This window comes from Babylonia areolata, chromosome 10 (assembly GCF_041734735.1).
Source record: "Babylonia areolata isolate BAREFJ2019XMU chromosome 10, ASM4173473v1, whole genome shotgun sequence".
Lineage (NCBI taxonomy): Eukaryota > Metazoa > Mollusca > Gastropoda > Neogastropoda > Buccinidae > Babylonia > Babylonia areolata.
Genome location: NC_134885.1, coordinates 34353331 through 34370195, shown reverse-complemented (window position 1 = coordinate 34370195; position 16865 = coordinate 34353331). Strand labels below are relative to the sequence as shown.

General features: G+C 40.1%; 1 protein-coding gene across 9 annotated transcripts in view; it reads left to right on the top strand.

Annotated features, from left to right (window-relative positions):
• LOC143286960 (uncharacterized) overlaps positions 1 to 16865 on the top strand; it is a 42303-nt gene that overhangs the window by 16542 nt on the left and 8896 nt on the right. For 8 of the 9 annotated variants that reach the window (XM_076594945.1, XM_076594943.1, XM_076594940.1 and 5 more), the window contains 5 exons: positions 2289 to 2411; positions 5293 to 5412; positions 6401 to 6520; positions 9070 to 9189; positions 13696 to 13809. In XM_076594945.1, the coding sequence (XP_076451060.1) occupies positions 2289 to 2411; positions 5293 to 5412; positions 6401 to 6520; positions 9070 to 9189; positions 13696 to 13809 (597 nt within the window). The remainder of the gene's footprint in view (positions 1 to 2288; positions 2412 to 5292; positions 5413 to 6400; positions 6521 to 9069; positions 9190 to 13695; positions 13810 to 16865) is intronic. The other variant, XM_076594939.1, reaches the window with a different exon arrangement.

The window sequence follows — 16865 nt, the reverse complement described above, 5'->3', positions numbered from 1 at the left end:
AAATAAAGAAATAAAATAAAATAAACAAATAAATAAAATACCAAAAAACCATGCCAAAAAAGCTGTGACAAAGATTATTCATCATGCTGAGACAACATACTTTTGTAACAAAGTCAAAGAAAGCTTCTCAAGAGGTTGCTTTGTTTCAGGTAGCTAACCGTTTACTTGGAATGAAAAGATCATCACCACTTCCCACCATTTTTCCACTGACTGAACTTTCAAACCTTTTCCTTCCATACAAATAAAGGACAAAATCAGTATGATAGGAAACAGCCTTGACTCACCCCTACCTAAGTTTCCTCCTTTCAGTGAACACTTGGAAGCTATTCTGATTTATAGAAGTGTTCTCTGGTAAAACCTCTGCTAAAGAAGCCTTCACCTGATCGCGACGATACCGTCCTGTTTGAAATCTTCCCTTTCTGTCTAAGTTGTTAGAACGTCTCATTCTTTTGCAGCTTAGTGACCATTTGACTCAAACAACTTACTCAGCCGTTTCCAGTCAGCATACAGGCCTCATCACAGCACTGGAACTGCGCTTGTTAAGATCATGAATGATGTTTTAACATCCCTTGACAATAGTAAAATATGTGTTTTTACATTGCTTGATCTTTCTGCCACCTTTGATACCATTGACCATGTTATCTTACTAGATAGACTCAGATTCTCCTTTAGCATCTCTGGCTCTGCACTGCCATGGTTCCAATTCTACCATAGAAACAGAACAGAAACAGTCACGGTAAATGGCCATCAATCTTTCCCATGAACAATTATGTATGGCGTTCCGCAAGGATCTGTACTTGGATCAGTCCTGTTTATTCTTTATACTCAGCCACTTTTCGCTGTTGTCAAAAAACATTCTGTAAATCATCATGCCTTTGCTGACGATAACCAGCTCTACAAAGAAACTACTTTTTCCGATCTTGATCTTCCATTGGGGCACTTCAACAGTGTATTGCTGACGTTTAGGCATGAATGAATCAAGACAAATTACAATTAAATGATAGTAAAATTGAAGCTATTATTTCTTTAAGCAGACTGTCTATAAAGAACTGTTTACCTTCCTCTCTTTAAATTGGAAATTCAGATGTAAACTTTATGTCTTCCGTGAAAAATCTGGGTGTGACGTTTTATTCAAACCTTTCAAAGAAGAAGCAGGTAAATAATATCTGCAAGGCTGCATACTTTCAAATTCGAAAGATCAGTTCCATCAGATATTTCCTTACTACTCAAGCAACATAAACTCTGGTGTGCTCTCTTCTCTTGTCCAGACTTGATTATTGTAACTAACCGAACACCTCTTTGGTTATCCTCAATACTTAGTACAAAACCCCAGAAAGTTCAAAACACAGCAGCAAGGTTAATCTTTAGAACCAAAAAGACAGACAATATCACTCATCTTCTGCATTCTCTTACTGGTTACCAATATCTGCCCGCGTTCAGTTTAAAGTCTCAACTCTCACCTTTCAACTCCATTTCGGGTGCTGCCCCTCAGTATCTGACAGAAGTCATTCAAAGCTACACCTACCCACTGCTCCTCCCCCCCCCCCCCCCCCCCAACCCCCTCACGACAACTCAGATCATCTTCCGATTCACGGCGGCTGCATGCTTCCCGTGTTAAAACCCGACCCTTAAGTGATTCTTCTTTCTCATTCAGCTCCATCTATCTGGAACAGTTTACCTCACGATGTTTGTCACTCTCCCTCATTTCAGTCTTTTAAAACTGGTCTGAAAACACATCTTTTAGAAATGCCTATACATAGACCTTCCATGCCTTTCCAATGACATTCAGTTATAAGGCATGCAAACATTCTCTCTCTCTCTCTCTCTCTCTCTCTCTCTCTCTCTCTCTCTCTCTCTCTCTCTGTATGCGTGTGCGTGGTTGAGCGTGATTTTGTTATATATGTTGAATGCAATTTCTTTCTGTTTTTGCTTGGGATCTGTATGTATCACAGACTTCATCACACTTAATTTCTCTTGCTGAGATGATAAATTATTCTGATTCCGAAAAATTGTAGATCTGTATGTTACCACTGTTACTTCTTTCTCTGTCTCTGTCTATCTGCCTGTGTGTCTGTGCATCTGTCTGTCTTTGTCTGTCTGTGTCAATCTCTTTTTGTTGTCTTAATGCAGATTGGCCGACTGCTCATAAACCCCTCCCTCAACTCTCGATGAATGTTTATTAACCCTCGGCTAAATTCATTCATTGTTTATCTGTCTATCTGTCTGTCTGTCTGCCCCTCTCTCTCACTTATTGATATGTTTTTAATCATGTTGTTTTTGTTGGACAGTGGCCTACGTCGATGAAACTTGCTCAGTAGCAGCTGACTGTATCCAAGACACAACCTGTACTACTGGCAAGAAGTGTGCGTGCGTGGCCAGTTTGGTGCCAAAAGCTGACAAGAGCAAGTGTCGTAAGTACTTTGTTTGAAATGTCACGATATCCTCCCCGTCTGAAGGAAAACTCGACAATGCCAAACAGCCAGCCGTCAATGAAGATTGTAGATATCTTACCAGCGCTGTTTATCTCTTTGTCTCTGTGTCTGTCTGTGCGTCTGTTTGCCTTTCTGTTTGTCTGTCTCTCTAATTTTTAATTTTGATTTAATCAGAGTTCGTTGGTTTTCGTTAATTAAAGAATTAGAGAAAATATGCCCAGCTCTTTTTTTCGACTATCTATTTTGTTTGAATAGACAGGAAGGTTGGTAGTTAGGTAGGTGGTTGGATGGATGGATGGAAGGATGGATGACAGCAGAGAAACATCGTGAGATACGAATTTACAAAACAGGTCTCTATAGGTTTTGGTGTTCACATTTGTTTGTGCATTGATTCAAGATAACGTGATGATGGCGAATGGAGAGGAAATCTGAGTTTTAGAGAGAAGGGAGTGAGAGGGCACCATAAATTTATTATTCAGTGTTGGCTGTGGTGTTAATGGATACAGATGTATGAGTTTTAAGATATCCTGTTCCAACGAATATGTTTGAAAGGCCAAATGTTAACTGGCACGGCTTGTCAAAAAACCGATCAATGCCTAACCAACGGCAAGTGTGAAACGACGTGCAAGTGCAACACAGGTTATTCGCCCTCATCAGACAATAGAAAATGCCGTAAGTATTTGGGGTGCAACGTGGGAATGCTCATCTGCATTTACGACACATGACATTTCTCATTGAAAAAGGGATATCCAGTAAACAAAAACTGGTGTGTGTAGATCAACAAATTTGAAACGTTTGTCTGTTACCAGTACTTCTAAAATAGTTAACCAATAATGTCCTAACATTGTATAATGATTCGGTGGGGTATGAAGAGAACAAGGGTACTTAGATAGAGTGCGACAAATTTAGCGTCCTTAACTTTTTGTCTGTCGTATTGATGACCATGGCTGATGACTGTGAACCGTATTATTTCCTGTATCAGCAGATGTATTTGAAGGAGTGAATGTTAAGTTGACTGGTCTGGATGACACAGGAAACGAATGATGAACGCCTGGAGGCAGCACTCAATCGGCTCCGTATTTATAAAGAACTTTGGGCTTAGTGTCTGTTAGTCAATCAGTCAGTCAGTCTAATAACGAACAGGCTTTAGAAATACTGAGCGATGGAATATGCGGTGCCAAATTTCCTTGTGATGGTATGGAACTATTCAGCATTTCTATCTGGCCGACGATACTGATTTATTGTCTGAAACTGCCATTGTGTTACAAACATAGCTGAATGATTTGTAACATGCTGCATCAACACTTCAGTTAAAGGTAAATGTATATGAGCAAAGGCAATATTATTGTTTCTCAAGAATATAGATATTTAGGATTGAGGGAAAGATGGATTTACTCTCTCTCTCTCTCTCTCTGTGTATCTTTCTCTGTTTCTGTCTGTCTGTCCGTCTGTCTGTCTCTCTGTCTGTCTGTCTCTCTCCCCCTCTCTCTCTAACTCCAGAATGAGAATAATAATTTGCAGCGAGTTTCGGACTCCCCGAGATTGACAGTAATTTACAGAAAACAAAAATTATAGGCGGTCATTTGAGTAAATATGTTACTATAAAGGGCAAGAGACTGAAATTGTGAATAGCTCTCAATATTTAGTTTTTACTCAGTCAACTAAACTATGATTAGATATATCACTGTCTGAGTTTGCAGGCAGGGTGAAGGGTAAAGTAGTTGAGGTAATAAAAATTATGTATAGCTTGGTAATATATATTATGATTATAAACCCTTTCACCAACTCCTGATGTATGTATACGTCTCCATGGCTAAATGCATTAAAGATTCATTCATTCATTCACTCTCTCTCTCTCTCTCTCTCTCTCTCTCTCTCTCTCTCTCTGTCTCTTTCTCTCTCACTGACATGCTTCAGTCATGTTGTGATTTCATGCCAGAACAGATTGCAGCCATGAGCAGATACCATCACTGCTGAAGAAAGGCTGGATTTCACAAAGGCACAAGAGCCATTGAACAAATCTTCAACCTTCTTACTCTATGTAAAAAACACCTCTAGCACCAGAGGAAATTCCACCAAGTATTCATAGACTTCAGGAAGGCGTTTGACATAATCCGGAAGAAAGCACTATAAGAGACAATAAAAAAAAAAGCAAAAAAAAAAGCTTATCAAAACCATGAAGCAATTATATTTCAAAGCGACCTGTGCGGTGCCCACACAGGGTGCTATTGGCGAGTAGCTTCATAGTCCGCCAGGGGTGCCTTCTGTCTCCACACTGTTCAATATATTACTTGAAGATCATATCAGCACAATCAACATTGACGGCTTGGCATGTAATGAACAAGAATTCGGCCAGCTTGTTAAAAAAAGTGGATGAAACATCGACAAGATAAGGCATGGAAATCAGTGTTGAAAAGTCCACGGTGATGGCCGGTGACAAGACCATCACCACTGCTGATATAACTGTCCAGGGACATCAAATCCCAACATCAGATCCAACAAGATCCAACGGCCTTGCAAAAGAAGAAAAAACTCCTCCAAGGAAGTGTAGAGGGAGGGAGACGGAGGGGAAGACGAAGAAACGATGGACTGACAACATTGCAGAATGAACAGGAAAACCATTTGCAGATACCCATTTTCTCTCCTCCCCATTTCCCTGTATTTGTCTGTCATCTCTCTGTTCTCTCCCTCTCTCAATGACATGATCATGTCATATTTTTATGGAAAATGGCCAACACCGAACAATCTTGCTCAGCAGTAATATACTGCATGGGAAACACTCCATCTCTGTCTGTCAGTCTGTCTGTCTGTCTCCCAGTCTCATGGACATGCTATAATCATGACGTGTTTTCATGGACAGTGGCCAACGTCGATGGAGCGTGCCAGGCAGCAGGTGACTGCATCGCAAACGCAGACTGTACTGCCAGCAAGTGTGTGTGCAAGACGAATTTCGTGGCTAATACAGCCAAGGACAAGTGCCGTAAGTATTTTCAGTTTCAAATGTCACGAAAATCCTTCCAGATGAAGAAAAAACGATATTGCCAAGCATTCAGTCATCTGTGAAGATTGTAGATATGTAAGTTACCAGTGCTACTTCTGTCTGTCTGTCTGCCTCTCACTCTGTTGTCTCAATGCAGATTCCCTTTGGTTGACTGCTTATAAACCCTTCCCCCAACTCCTGATGTATGTATACGTCCCCATGGCCAAATGCATTAAAGATTCATTCATTCATTCATTCATTCATTCTCTCTCTCTCTCTCTCTCTCTCTCTCTCTCTGTCTCACTGACATGCTTCAGTCATGTTGTGATTTCATGCCAGAACTACCGCACCATCAGTTGATCAGCCATGCCAGTAATGAAATGCTCACAATCATTCTGAACAGATTGCAGCCGTGAGCAGATACCATCACTGCTGAAGAAAGGCTGGATTTCACAAAGGCACAAGAGCCATTGAACAAGTCTTCAACCTTCTTACCCTATGTGAAAAACACCTCTAGCACCAGAGGAAATTCAACCAAGTATTCATAGACTTCAGGAAGGCGTTTGACATAATCTGGAAGAAACCACTATAAGCGACAATGGAAAAAAAAGTCGGGAAAAGCTTATCAAAACCATGAAGCAACTATGTTTCAAAGGAACCTGTGTGGTGCCCATACAGGGTGCTATTGGTGAGTAGTGTCATAGTCCGCCAGGGGTGCCTTCTGTCTCCACACTGTTCAATATATTACTTAAAGATCATATCAGCAGGGAGATGGAGGGGAAGACGAAGAAACGATGGACTGTCAACATTGAAGAATGAACAGGAAAACCATTTGCAGATACCTCACTCTTCTCCCCATTTTCTCTCTTCTCCCCATTTTCTCTTTCTTTCTCTGTCATCTCTCAGACTGTCTGTCTATCTGTCTGTCTATCTGTCTGTCTCCCAGTCTCATGGGCATACTATAATCATGACGTGTTTTTATGGACAGTGATCCCCGTCGATGGAGCGTGCCAGGTAGCAGATGACTGCATTGCAAATGCAGACTGTACTGGCAGCAAGTGTGTGTGCAAGACAAGTTTTGTGGCTAATACAGCCAAGGACAAGTGCCGTAAGTACTTTCAGTTTCAAATGTCATGAAAATTCTTCCACATGAAGAAAAAACGATATTGCCAAGCAGTCTGTGAAGATTGTAGATATGTAAGTTGCCAGTGCTACGTCTCTGTCTGTCTGTCTGCCTCTTACTCAGTTGTCTCAATGCAGATTCCCTTTGGTTGACTGCTAATTAACTCTTTCCCCAACTCCTGATGTATGTATACATCCCCATGGCCAAACTCGTGAAAGATTCATTCATTCATTCATTCATGCATGCATTCTCTCTCTCTCTCTCTCTCTCTCTCTCTCTCTCTCTCTCTCTCTCTCTCTCTCTCTCTCATGCTTACAAATATCTTGGAATTCTATTTTCTACTCGTTTGAGTTTTGTAGCTGCATGCAGGGATCTTTCAAGCAGAGCAAAGAATGTGCTGTTACATATTATGAAGAAACTCTTTATATTAAACAATAATTCTTTGGATATTTTTATTGAGATTTTCGATACTCAGATACAGCCCATCGTACAATATGGCTCAGAATTATGGGGTCTAGATAAAAATGCTACAATACAATGTGAGTCCGTTCATTTATTTGGACTGAAAAAGTTTTTAGGAGTTGAAATGAAGGCACCTAACGATTTAGTATATGGAGAGACAAACAGACATCCAATCTATATAAATTCTGCAGTTAGATGTGTTCGATACTGGTTTAAATTACTAAAAATGAATGAAAACAGACTGCCACGTAAATCCTATAATATGTTGTATGATTTAGATTCTAGAGGTAAAAAGAACTGGGCGTCAAATGTACGAATTTGTCTCTGTGAACTGGGCTTTGGATATGTTTGGGAATATCAAGGAGTAGGTAATGAAAATATGTTTCTGAAACTTTTTCGTCAGCGTTTGATAGACTGTAGATGGCAAAACTGGGAAAATCATATTCAGTCAAGTGATAGATTCTGTCTCTACAGATCTCATACTTCTACACATTTAGTAAAGAATTATCTTTTGTTTAACATGGAAAGATATCTACGAGTTTTATTAACAAGATTTAGATTTGGCATTTCTGAAATTCATATGCACAGATATCGTTATAAGATTGTTGATCACACAGAGAAGTTGTGTCCTTTGTGCAAGCTGTCAAATGAAGATGAAGTGCATTTTGTTTTGATGTGTCCTGTGTTGCATGGATTTCGCGAAAGATTTATTCCAAAGAAATATTATGAACGTCCATGTTTGTTTAAATTATGTTTATTGATGGCATCATCTGATTATGGTGTCATACGTAATCTCGCATTGTATTTACACAAAGCTTTTAAGTTAAGAGAAACGGTATTATCATAATTTCTTTAACTAATTGTGAAAATGGTGCATGTTTACTGATAGTATGGTGACATCTGTATACTGTATTATCGCCCTTCATTCATATGGGGCAATGGCCTTGAGTGAATAAATCATCTCAGTCTCAGTCTCTCTCTCTCTCTCACTGACATGCTTCAGTCATGTTGTGATTTCATGCCAGAACTACCGCACCATCAGTTGATCAGCCATGCCAGAAATGAAATGCTCAAAATTATTCTGAAGAGATTGCAGTTGTGAGCAGATACCATCACTGCTGAAGAAAGGCTGGATTTTACAAAGGCACAAGAGCCATTGAACAAGTCTTCAACCTTCTTACCCTATGTGAAAAATACCTCTAGCACCAGAGGAAATTTCACCAAGTATTCATAGACTTCACGAAGGTGTCTGACATGATCTGGAATAAAGCACTATAGGTGACAATTAAAAAAAAAAAGAAAAAAAAGAAAAAAGAAGAAGAAAAAAAAAAAAAAAAAAAAACGAAGAAAAAAAAAGAATCGGAAAAAGCTTATCAAAACCATGAAGCAACTATACTTCAAAGTGACCTGTGCTGTGCCCATACAGGGTGCTATTAGCGAGTAGCTTCATAGTCCGCCAGGGGTGCCTTCTGTCTCCACACTGTTCAATATATTACTTGAAGATCATATCAGCACAATCAACATTGACAGCTTGGCATGTAGTAAAGAAGAATTTGGCCAGCTTGTTAAAAAAAGTGAATGAAACATCGACAAGATAAGGCATGGAAATCAGCATTGAAAAGTCCACGGTGATGGCCGGTGACAACACCATCACCACTGCTGATATAACTGTCCAGGGACATCAAATCCCAACATCAGGTCCAACAAGATCCAACGGCCTTGCAAAAAGAAGAAAAAACTCCTCCAAGGAACTGTAGAGGGAGGGAGACAGAGGGGATGACGAAGAATCGATGGACTGACAACATTGCAGAATGAACAGGAAAACCATTTGCAGATACCTCACTCTTCTCCCCATTTTCTCTGTCTTTCTCTGTGATCTCTCTGGTCTCTCCCTCTCTCAATGACATGATCATGTCATATGTTTATGGAAAATGGCCAACACTGAACAATCTTGCTCAGCAGTAACTTACTGCATTGGAAACACTCCATCTCTGTCTGTCAGACTGTCTGTCTATCTGTCTGTCTCCCAGTCTCATGGGCATACTATAATCATGACGTGTTTTTATGGACAGTGATCCCCGTCGATGGAGCGTGCAAGACAGCAGCTGACTGCATCACAAACGCAGACTGTACTGGCAGCAAGTGTGTGTGCAAGACGAATTTCGTGACTAATACAGCTAAGGACAAGTGCCGTAAGTACTTTCAGTTTCAAATGTCATGAAAATCCTTCCAGATGAAGAAAAAACGATAGTGCCAAGCAAGATTGTAGATATGTAAGTTGCCAGTGCTACATCTCTGTCTGTCTGTCTGCCTCTCACTCTGTCTCAATGCAGATTCCCTTTGGTTGGCTGCTTATTAACTCTTTCCCCAACTCCTGATGTATGTACACCCCCCCATGGCCAAATCCATGAAAGATTCATTCATTCATTCATTCTCTCTCTCTCTCTCTCTCTCTCTCTCTCTCTCTCTCTCTCTCTCTCTGTGTCTCACTGACATGGTTCAGTCATGTTGTGATTTCATGCCAGAACTACCGCACCATCAGTTGATCAGCCATGCCAGCAATGAAATGCTCAAAATCATTCTGAACAAACTGCAGCCATGAGCAAATACCATCACTGCTGAAGAAAGGCTGGATTTTACAAAGGCACAAGAGCCATTGAACAAATCTTCAACCTTCTTACCCTATGTGAAAAACACCTCCAGCACCAGAGGAAGTTCTACCAAGTATTCATAGACTTCAGGAAGACGTTTGACATAATCTGGAATAAAGCACTGTAAGCGACAATGCAAAAAAAAAAGAAAGAAAGAAAATCGGGAAAATATCATCAAAACCATGAAGCAACTATATTTCAAAGCAACCTGTGCGGTGCCCACACAGGGTGCTATTGGCGAGTAGGTTCATAGTCCGCCAGGGGTGCTTTCTGTCTCCACAGTGTTCAATATATTACTTGAAGATCATATCAGCACAATCAACATTGACGGCTTGGCATGTAGTAAAGAAGAATTCGGCCATCTTGTTAAAAAAGTGGATGAAACATCGACAAGATAAGGCATGGAAATCAGCATTGAAAAGTACACGGTGATGGACAGTGACAACACCATCACCACTGCTGATATAACTGTTCAGGGACGTCAAATCCCAACATCAGATCCAACAAGATCCAAGTGCCTTGCAAAAAGAAGAAAAAACTCTTCCAAGGAACTGTAGAGGGAGGGAGACAGAGGGGAAGACGAAGAATCGATGGACTGACAACATTGCAGAATGAACAGGAAAACCATTTGCAGATACCTCATTCTTTTCCCCATTTTCTCTCTTTCTCTGTCATCTCTCTACTCTCTGTTTTGTCTCCCCCTCTCTCAATGACATGATCATGTCATATCTTTATGGAAAATGGCCAACACCAAACGATCTTGCTCAGCAGTAACGTACTGCATTGGAAACACTCCGTCTCTTAGTCTGTCAGTCTGTCTGTCTGTCTGTCTGTATGTCCGTCTGTCTCCCAGTCTGATGGACATGCTTTTATCATGACGTGTTTTCATGGACAGTGGCCCTCGTCGATGGAGCGTGCCAGGCAGCAGGTGACTGCATTGCAAACGCAGACTGTACTGCCAGCAAGTGTGTGTGCATGACAAGTTTCGTGGCTAATACAGCCAAGGACAAGTGCATTAAGTACTTTGTTTCAAATGTCATGAAAATCCTTCCAGATGAAGAAAAAGCAATATTGCCAAGCAGCCGTTCGTCTGTGAAGATTGTAGATATATAAGTTACTGGTGCTTCTTCTCTGATGCTACGTCTCAATGCAGATTCCCTTTGGTTGATTGCTTATAAACCCTTCCCCCAACTCCTGATGTATGTATACGTCCCCATGGCCAAATGCATTAAAGATTCATTCATTCATTCATTCATCATTCATTCATTCATTCTCTCTCTCTCTCTCTCTCTCCCCGACATGCTTCAGTCATGTTGTGATTTCATGCCAGAAGTACCGCACCATCAGTTGATCAGCCATGCCAGAAATGAAATGCTCAAAATTATTCTGAAGAGATTGCAGTTGTGAGCAGATACCATCACTGCTGAAGAAAGGCTGGATTTCACAAAGGCACAAGAGCCATTGAACAAATCTTCAACCTTCTAGTCCTAACATTGTATAATGATTCGGTGGGGTATGAAGAGAACAAGGGTACTTAGATAGAGTGCGACAAATTTAGCGTCCTTAACTTTTTGTCTGTCGTATTGATGACCATGGCTGATGACTGTGAACCGTATTATTTCCTGTATCAGCAGATGTATTTGAAGGAGTGAATGTTAAGTTGACTGGTCTGGATGACACAGGAAACGAATGATGAACGCCTGGAGGCAGCACTCAATCGGCTCCGTATTTATAAAGAACTTTGGGCTTAGTGTCTGTTAGTCAATCAGTCAGTTAGTCTAATAACGAACAGGCTTTAGAAATACTGAGCGATGGAATATGCGGTGCCAAATTTCCTTGTGATGGTATGGAACTATTCAGCATTTCTATCTGGCCGACGATACTGATTTATTGTCTGAAACTGCCTTTGTGTTACAAACATAGCTGAATGATTTGTAACATGCTGCATCAACACTTCAGTTAAAGGTAAATGTATATGAGCAAAGGCAATATTATTGTTTCTCAAGAATATAGATATTTAGGATTGAGGGAAAGATGGATTTACTCTCTCTCTCTGTGTATCTGTCTCTGTTTCTGTCTGTCTGTCTGTTTCTCTCCCCTCCCCCCTCTCTCTCTAACTCCAGAATGAGAATAATAATTTGCAGCGAGTTTCGGACTCCCCAAGATTGACAGTAAATTTACAGAAAACAAAAATTATAGGCGGTCATTTGAGTAAATATGGTACTATAAAGGGCAAGAGACTGAAATTGTGAATAGCTCTCAATATTTAGTTTTTACTCAGTCAACTAAACTATGATTAGATATATCACTGTCTGAGTTTGCAGGCAGGGTGAAGGGTAAAGTAGCTGAGGTAATAAAAATTATGTATAGCTTGGTAATATAGATTATGTTAATTTTCTTTCAATTGTTTGATGCACAAGTCAATATTCATCTGAAGTGTGAGGTCTAGGTCATGTTAAAGTTATTGAAAACACATCTTTTTGCCTGTAAACATTTCTTAGGTGTCAGTGGAAAAAATCCAAACACAATGGTGTAGGAAGAGACAGGCAGACATTCGCTTCACATTGATAGTTCTTTTAGTGCTGTGAGATACTGGTTTAAACTACAAAAAAAATGACACCGACTAGTTTACCAAAGCAAACATATGAAAGAAATATGAACGAAGCAAGACAGTCTCAAAACTGGGCATTTCAGGTAAAGCAGTGTTTACTTTAATTCGGATTTTCAGAAGTATGAATGTATGGAGGGGTGGGAGATGAAAAAATATTCCTAAAATCGTTCAGACAGAGAATTGTCGACTACTATAAACAAAACTGGAACGGAAAGCTGGAACATAGTGATCGTTTTGATATATACCGTAAAATAAAAATTTCGAGTGGCTCTGGTCAATTTTCGTCCAGGCGTTAACGATCTCAAAGTAAATAAAAGATATGGCGATATGTCAACACCCAAAAATTGTCCCTTTTGTGATGACCTGGAAACTGAAGTTGATTTTCTTAGCAAATGTCCTATACATGCTAAATCACGAGAAAAGTATATAATTAAACATTATGAAAATAAAAACACTCCGCCAATCGCCTTCTTGTAACAAAATGAAGATAGATGTATAATAAGAGATGTGGCCATGTTTATTTACAATGCTTTCCGTTCCAGAGAGGAGCAGATGTGAAGTTTAACTTCAAATGTTAAAATCAAATTGCGTGGCTGAGCAAATGCCTTTTTTCTTTTCTTCCTTGTTTCTTTTCTTTTTATCTTTCAGTTTTGTTAAATCTGGTTTCTTCTTAGTTTTTCAAATCGTCATCTTTATGTGTACATGTTCTCATGTGGGCAGACTGGGGGCATTTGCATTAAACTTCCTGCTTTCCTGCGTTCTCTCTCTCTCTCTCTTTCGTGATATATCCAGGCCACAACAGATATAGACACCTGCAGTGTATGTCTGTAACGAAGAGAAAAACTCACGAATAATGACAAACGACTGTGTCGTCAGAGTCTTCCCCTTTGAGCCCATAACACACTAAGCTTTGGGTAGGCACCTGCCACGTACCGGAAAATCCCACATCTGCTGGGGCTCAATCCAGTACCCTCCCATTGTCAGTCGGCGACACTAGCCACTTGGCCACGGCGTCTGGTTCACACACTTGAATTTTGTTGGTGCATGTGGAGATTTAGTAGGCCAGGTCCAATCTGAACATTGAACAATTACATAATGCATGGAGTTATGGGGCTGCACGGGAGGGGGAACTGTCACACACTTTCGGACTGGTTCGTCCTTTATTGGTCTCCACCAGCACCCAGCTCTTACCTGCGGCTCCTAGAAGTTGCTAGAACGTGACAGTGCCCACACCACGGGCAGGGGCTCTGACAAGCTCAGTAGTGCTTTTGATTTATTTATCAAGCCATTTGGTTCTCAGGTACAGTCAGTTGTCCAATGCAGCTCGAAATTCTAAGGTCCAGAAAGACACGGGTTTGGGTTTGTGTGTTTCAGCCAAGTGTGAATGTGTGAATGTGTGTGCAGGCAGGGTGTATCAAGTATGGTTCGTGTTGCAGTGAAACAAGTTGGCCAGACATGCACAGATGAAGCGGAATGTGTCGAAAACACCAAATGTGACACCAAATGCCAGTGCAAAGACAACTACTTAGCTGCCTATGACCAGACGTGCAGTAAGTCTCTGGCTGGTTGATGCTCCATTACTACTCCTTCCCTCCCTTTCTCGTTCCAGGCATATAGGTTTCTCTGTCACCCACCCACCACCTCTCTCTCTCTCTCTCTCTCTCTCTCTCTATATATATATATATCTATATCTGAATGATCATGCACGTTACCTGAGATGTATTTACAAGTAATGATAATAATAATAATGATGATGATAATAACAATAATGATAATGTTAATGATAATGAAAATAACAACGTACATTAATATAGTGCCCTTTCTGTCTAAGAGCTCATGGCTCTTTACATGAAAGAAAACATTACAAATTCCATAAATCATTCATGACCACTCTTTCTGAAAACCCCTCCCTCCTCCCTCTCCCCGCCCACTCTCCCTCTCCCACTCTTCATGCATCCAAAGTGAGCTGACATGGATGGTTTTAGAGAAGAAAGAAGCTGATATATAGATAGGTTTAAAAAAAAGAATTTTTTTATGATGAGGAAGGTTGTTCCAGATATGAGGAACAGCAAAGAGGAAAGAACGTTAACCATAGGTTTTTGTATTCACACGAGGAAGTTTCAAAAGGTAACAGTCAGAGGAAGAGCGGAAATTCCTTGAGGGAGTGTAAACACTGATAAAGTCAGGAAGATATGTAGGTCCTGCGAAGTGGAAAGCAGAAAAGCAGAGATAAGCAATTTTGTATCTGATTCTCGCTTCAGTGGGGAGCCAGTGTAATGTGTGGAGGTGGGGAACTACTGGGGAACAATAGCTGAAGTTTCGTTCCTTCTAACCCTGATGTCTGGAAGGCGTTGCAACCCTGAATGGCCAATGGAATATTTTGTCTTTCAAATTGTCATTCTCCCTCTATTTCACCGCTTTCCTTCCTCTATGCACGCGTTTTTTCCACTACCTCTCTCTCTCTTGTAGAAGTCAACTTGTGTGAAGAAAACTCTCAGGCTGGATCGGAATGAACATAAAGGGGGCTGGTTTGACGAGTAATGCAGATGCAGCAGTAGTTAGCTGAAGTCTGTGTAGACTGAGAAAGTGTCAATGAACGTCAGATAAGATAACAATAACTTACATGACACGGCCAGAAGAGAATATGAAAATATGTTAAGAAGAAAATAGTATTTACTAGGTTAGCAGCAACTGCTAGAAAATGAGAATCAAACTCTTCACCAACAGATTGTTGGTTTTAGATGGCAAATTGGAAAGATCATATCCTGCCAAGTGAGTCAGTGTGTACAGAGGTTATGTTACGCTGATTTGGGAAGTTATCTTTTATTCGACATGGATAGATATCAAAGATTTTTTTCCATCATGATTTGGACTTGATATTTCTGAAAAGAACACCTACTTGAACAGCTATAATTTTTTTTTTTTACATAGCTCTGGTCTGTTGTGCCTGCTGTGTAAAGAATTAGCTGAAGATGAAGTACATTTTGATATAATGCGTTCTGTTTCGAACAATGTTCATGAATAATTTATCTTAAAGAAATGGGCTACCATACATATTCAGGTCTATTCCAGTTTAATGAACAGATGGCATATATGGATGCTTGCGCTGTATGTAATCTGGTATTGTATTTATATAAAGCTTTTTCATTTAAAGGAGGATAGCTACGTTGTAATCATCCACTATAGTCCTGTTGGCATTGACTGTGTTGTCATCGTTCTTTGTTCATGTTGGGCTATAGTCTTTTCAAACACGCACCCCCACCCCCCTCTCTCTCTCTTTTCAAACTATAGGCCAATTTCCATTATTTCTGTTCTTTCGAAACCACTAGAAAAGCACATAAACAAACATATTTCTCATCACATTGCCAATGAGCTTTTACATCCAGCTCAGTCTGGCTTCAGAGAAAAACATTCATGCCACACAGCATTAGCCAGTCTTATAGATAACTGGCTTGCCAATATCAATAACAACAGATATTGCAGTGTTCTATTTGTTGATTTAAAAAAAGCATTTGACGTGAGAGACCATAATTTCTTACTTAGAAATTTTTAACTGTATGGACTGGACTGGCAACCAGTAGTCTTAGTTTACTCCAATCATATCACACAAACAGTAAACAATGCATGACAATGGGTTCATCAGTCTCCGCGCTAGCAGCACTTGACTATGACGTTCCTCAGGGGTCTGTTTAGGCCCTTTACTATTCTCAGTATATACGTAAATGACCTTCTCTCCACATAAAATCCGCGTGCGAACTCTTTGCGGATGATTGAACAATCCACACATCTCATACTTGCTAAAGACTTAGAAGAAAGTAGTGATTAACTAGATCAATGGATTGAACTTAACCACATATCTCTTCATCCACAAAAAAAACAAAATGCATGTTGATCACCACCAGACAAAAGATGCAAAACATTATCGATAAATTTCCTTCCATCCAATTCAAAAGTGTACCTATTGAACAGGTTAGTGATAACAAAGTTCTGGGAGTCATATTAGACAACAATCTCACTTGGATTCCTCACATAACTTTCCTTTGCAAAAAGACATCCCAGAAGAACCACCAACTGTCCAAAATAAAGCACTTAATTGACCTTCACTCACAGAAATTGTTTCGTCAAGTACATATCCAGTCTACAATGGATAACGTATCAACACCATGAACCCATTACTAGATCTTTATAAACGGGGGCTCAAGCTGGTACTCCTAAAAAGACCTCCCTTTTGGACTCAGATTATAAACAAGCGAATATTCTCCCTCTATTCCGTAGATTAGAGTACAACAAAGGAATAACAATGCACAAGATTATGACAGGAAATGCACCGTCAACACTAATAAACAAATTTTCTGTAAATTCATCAAGGAATCCCCCCAAAGTCCATATCCCAATTTCAAGAATTGATTTGTTCAAATCCAATTTGGTTTACTCAGGCGAGACTCTATGGAACTCACTCCCAGAAACAATTGAACAATGCCACTGCCCATCTGCCTTCAAAAACATTACCTTTCCCACCTAATGACTGTAATATATTGTCCACTTTGTTGATACCGATTGACTCTTGATGTGTACAGTTGCCCAGGACCCCCCACTCCCCCACCTC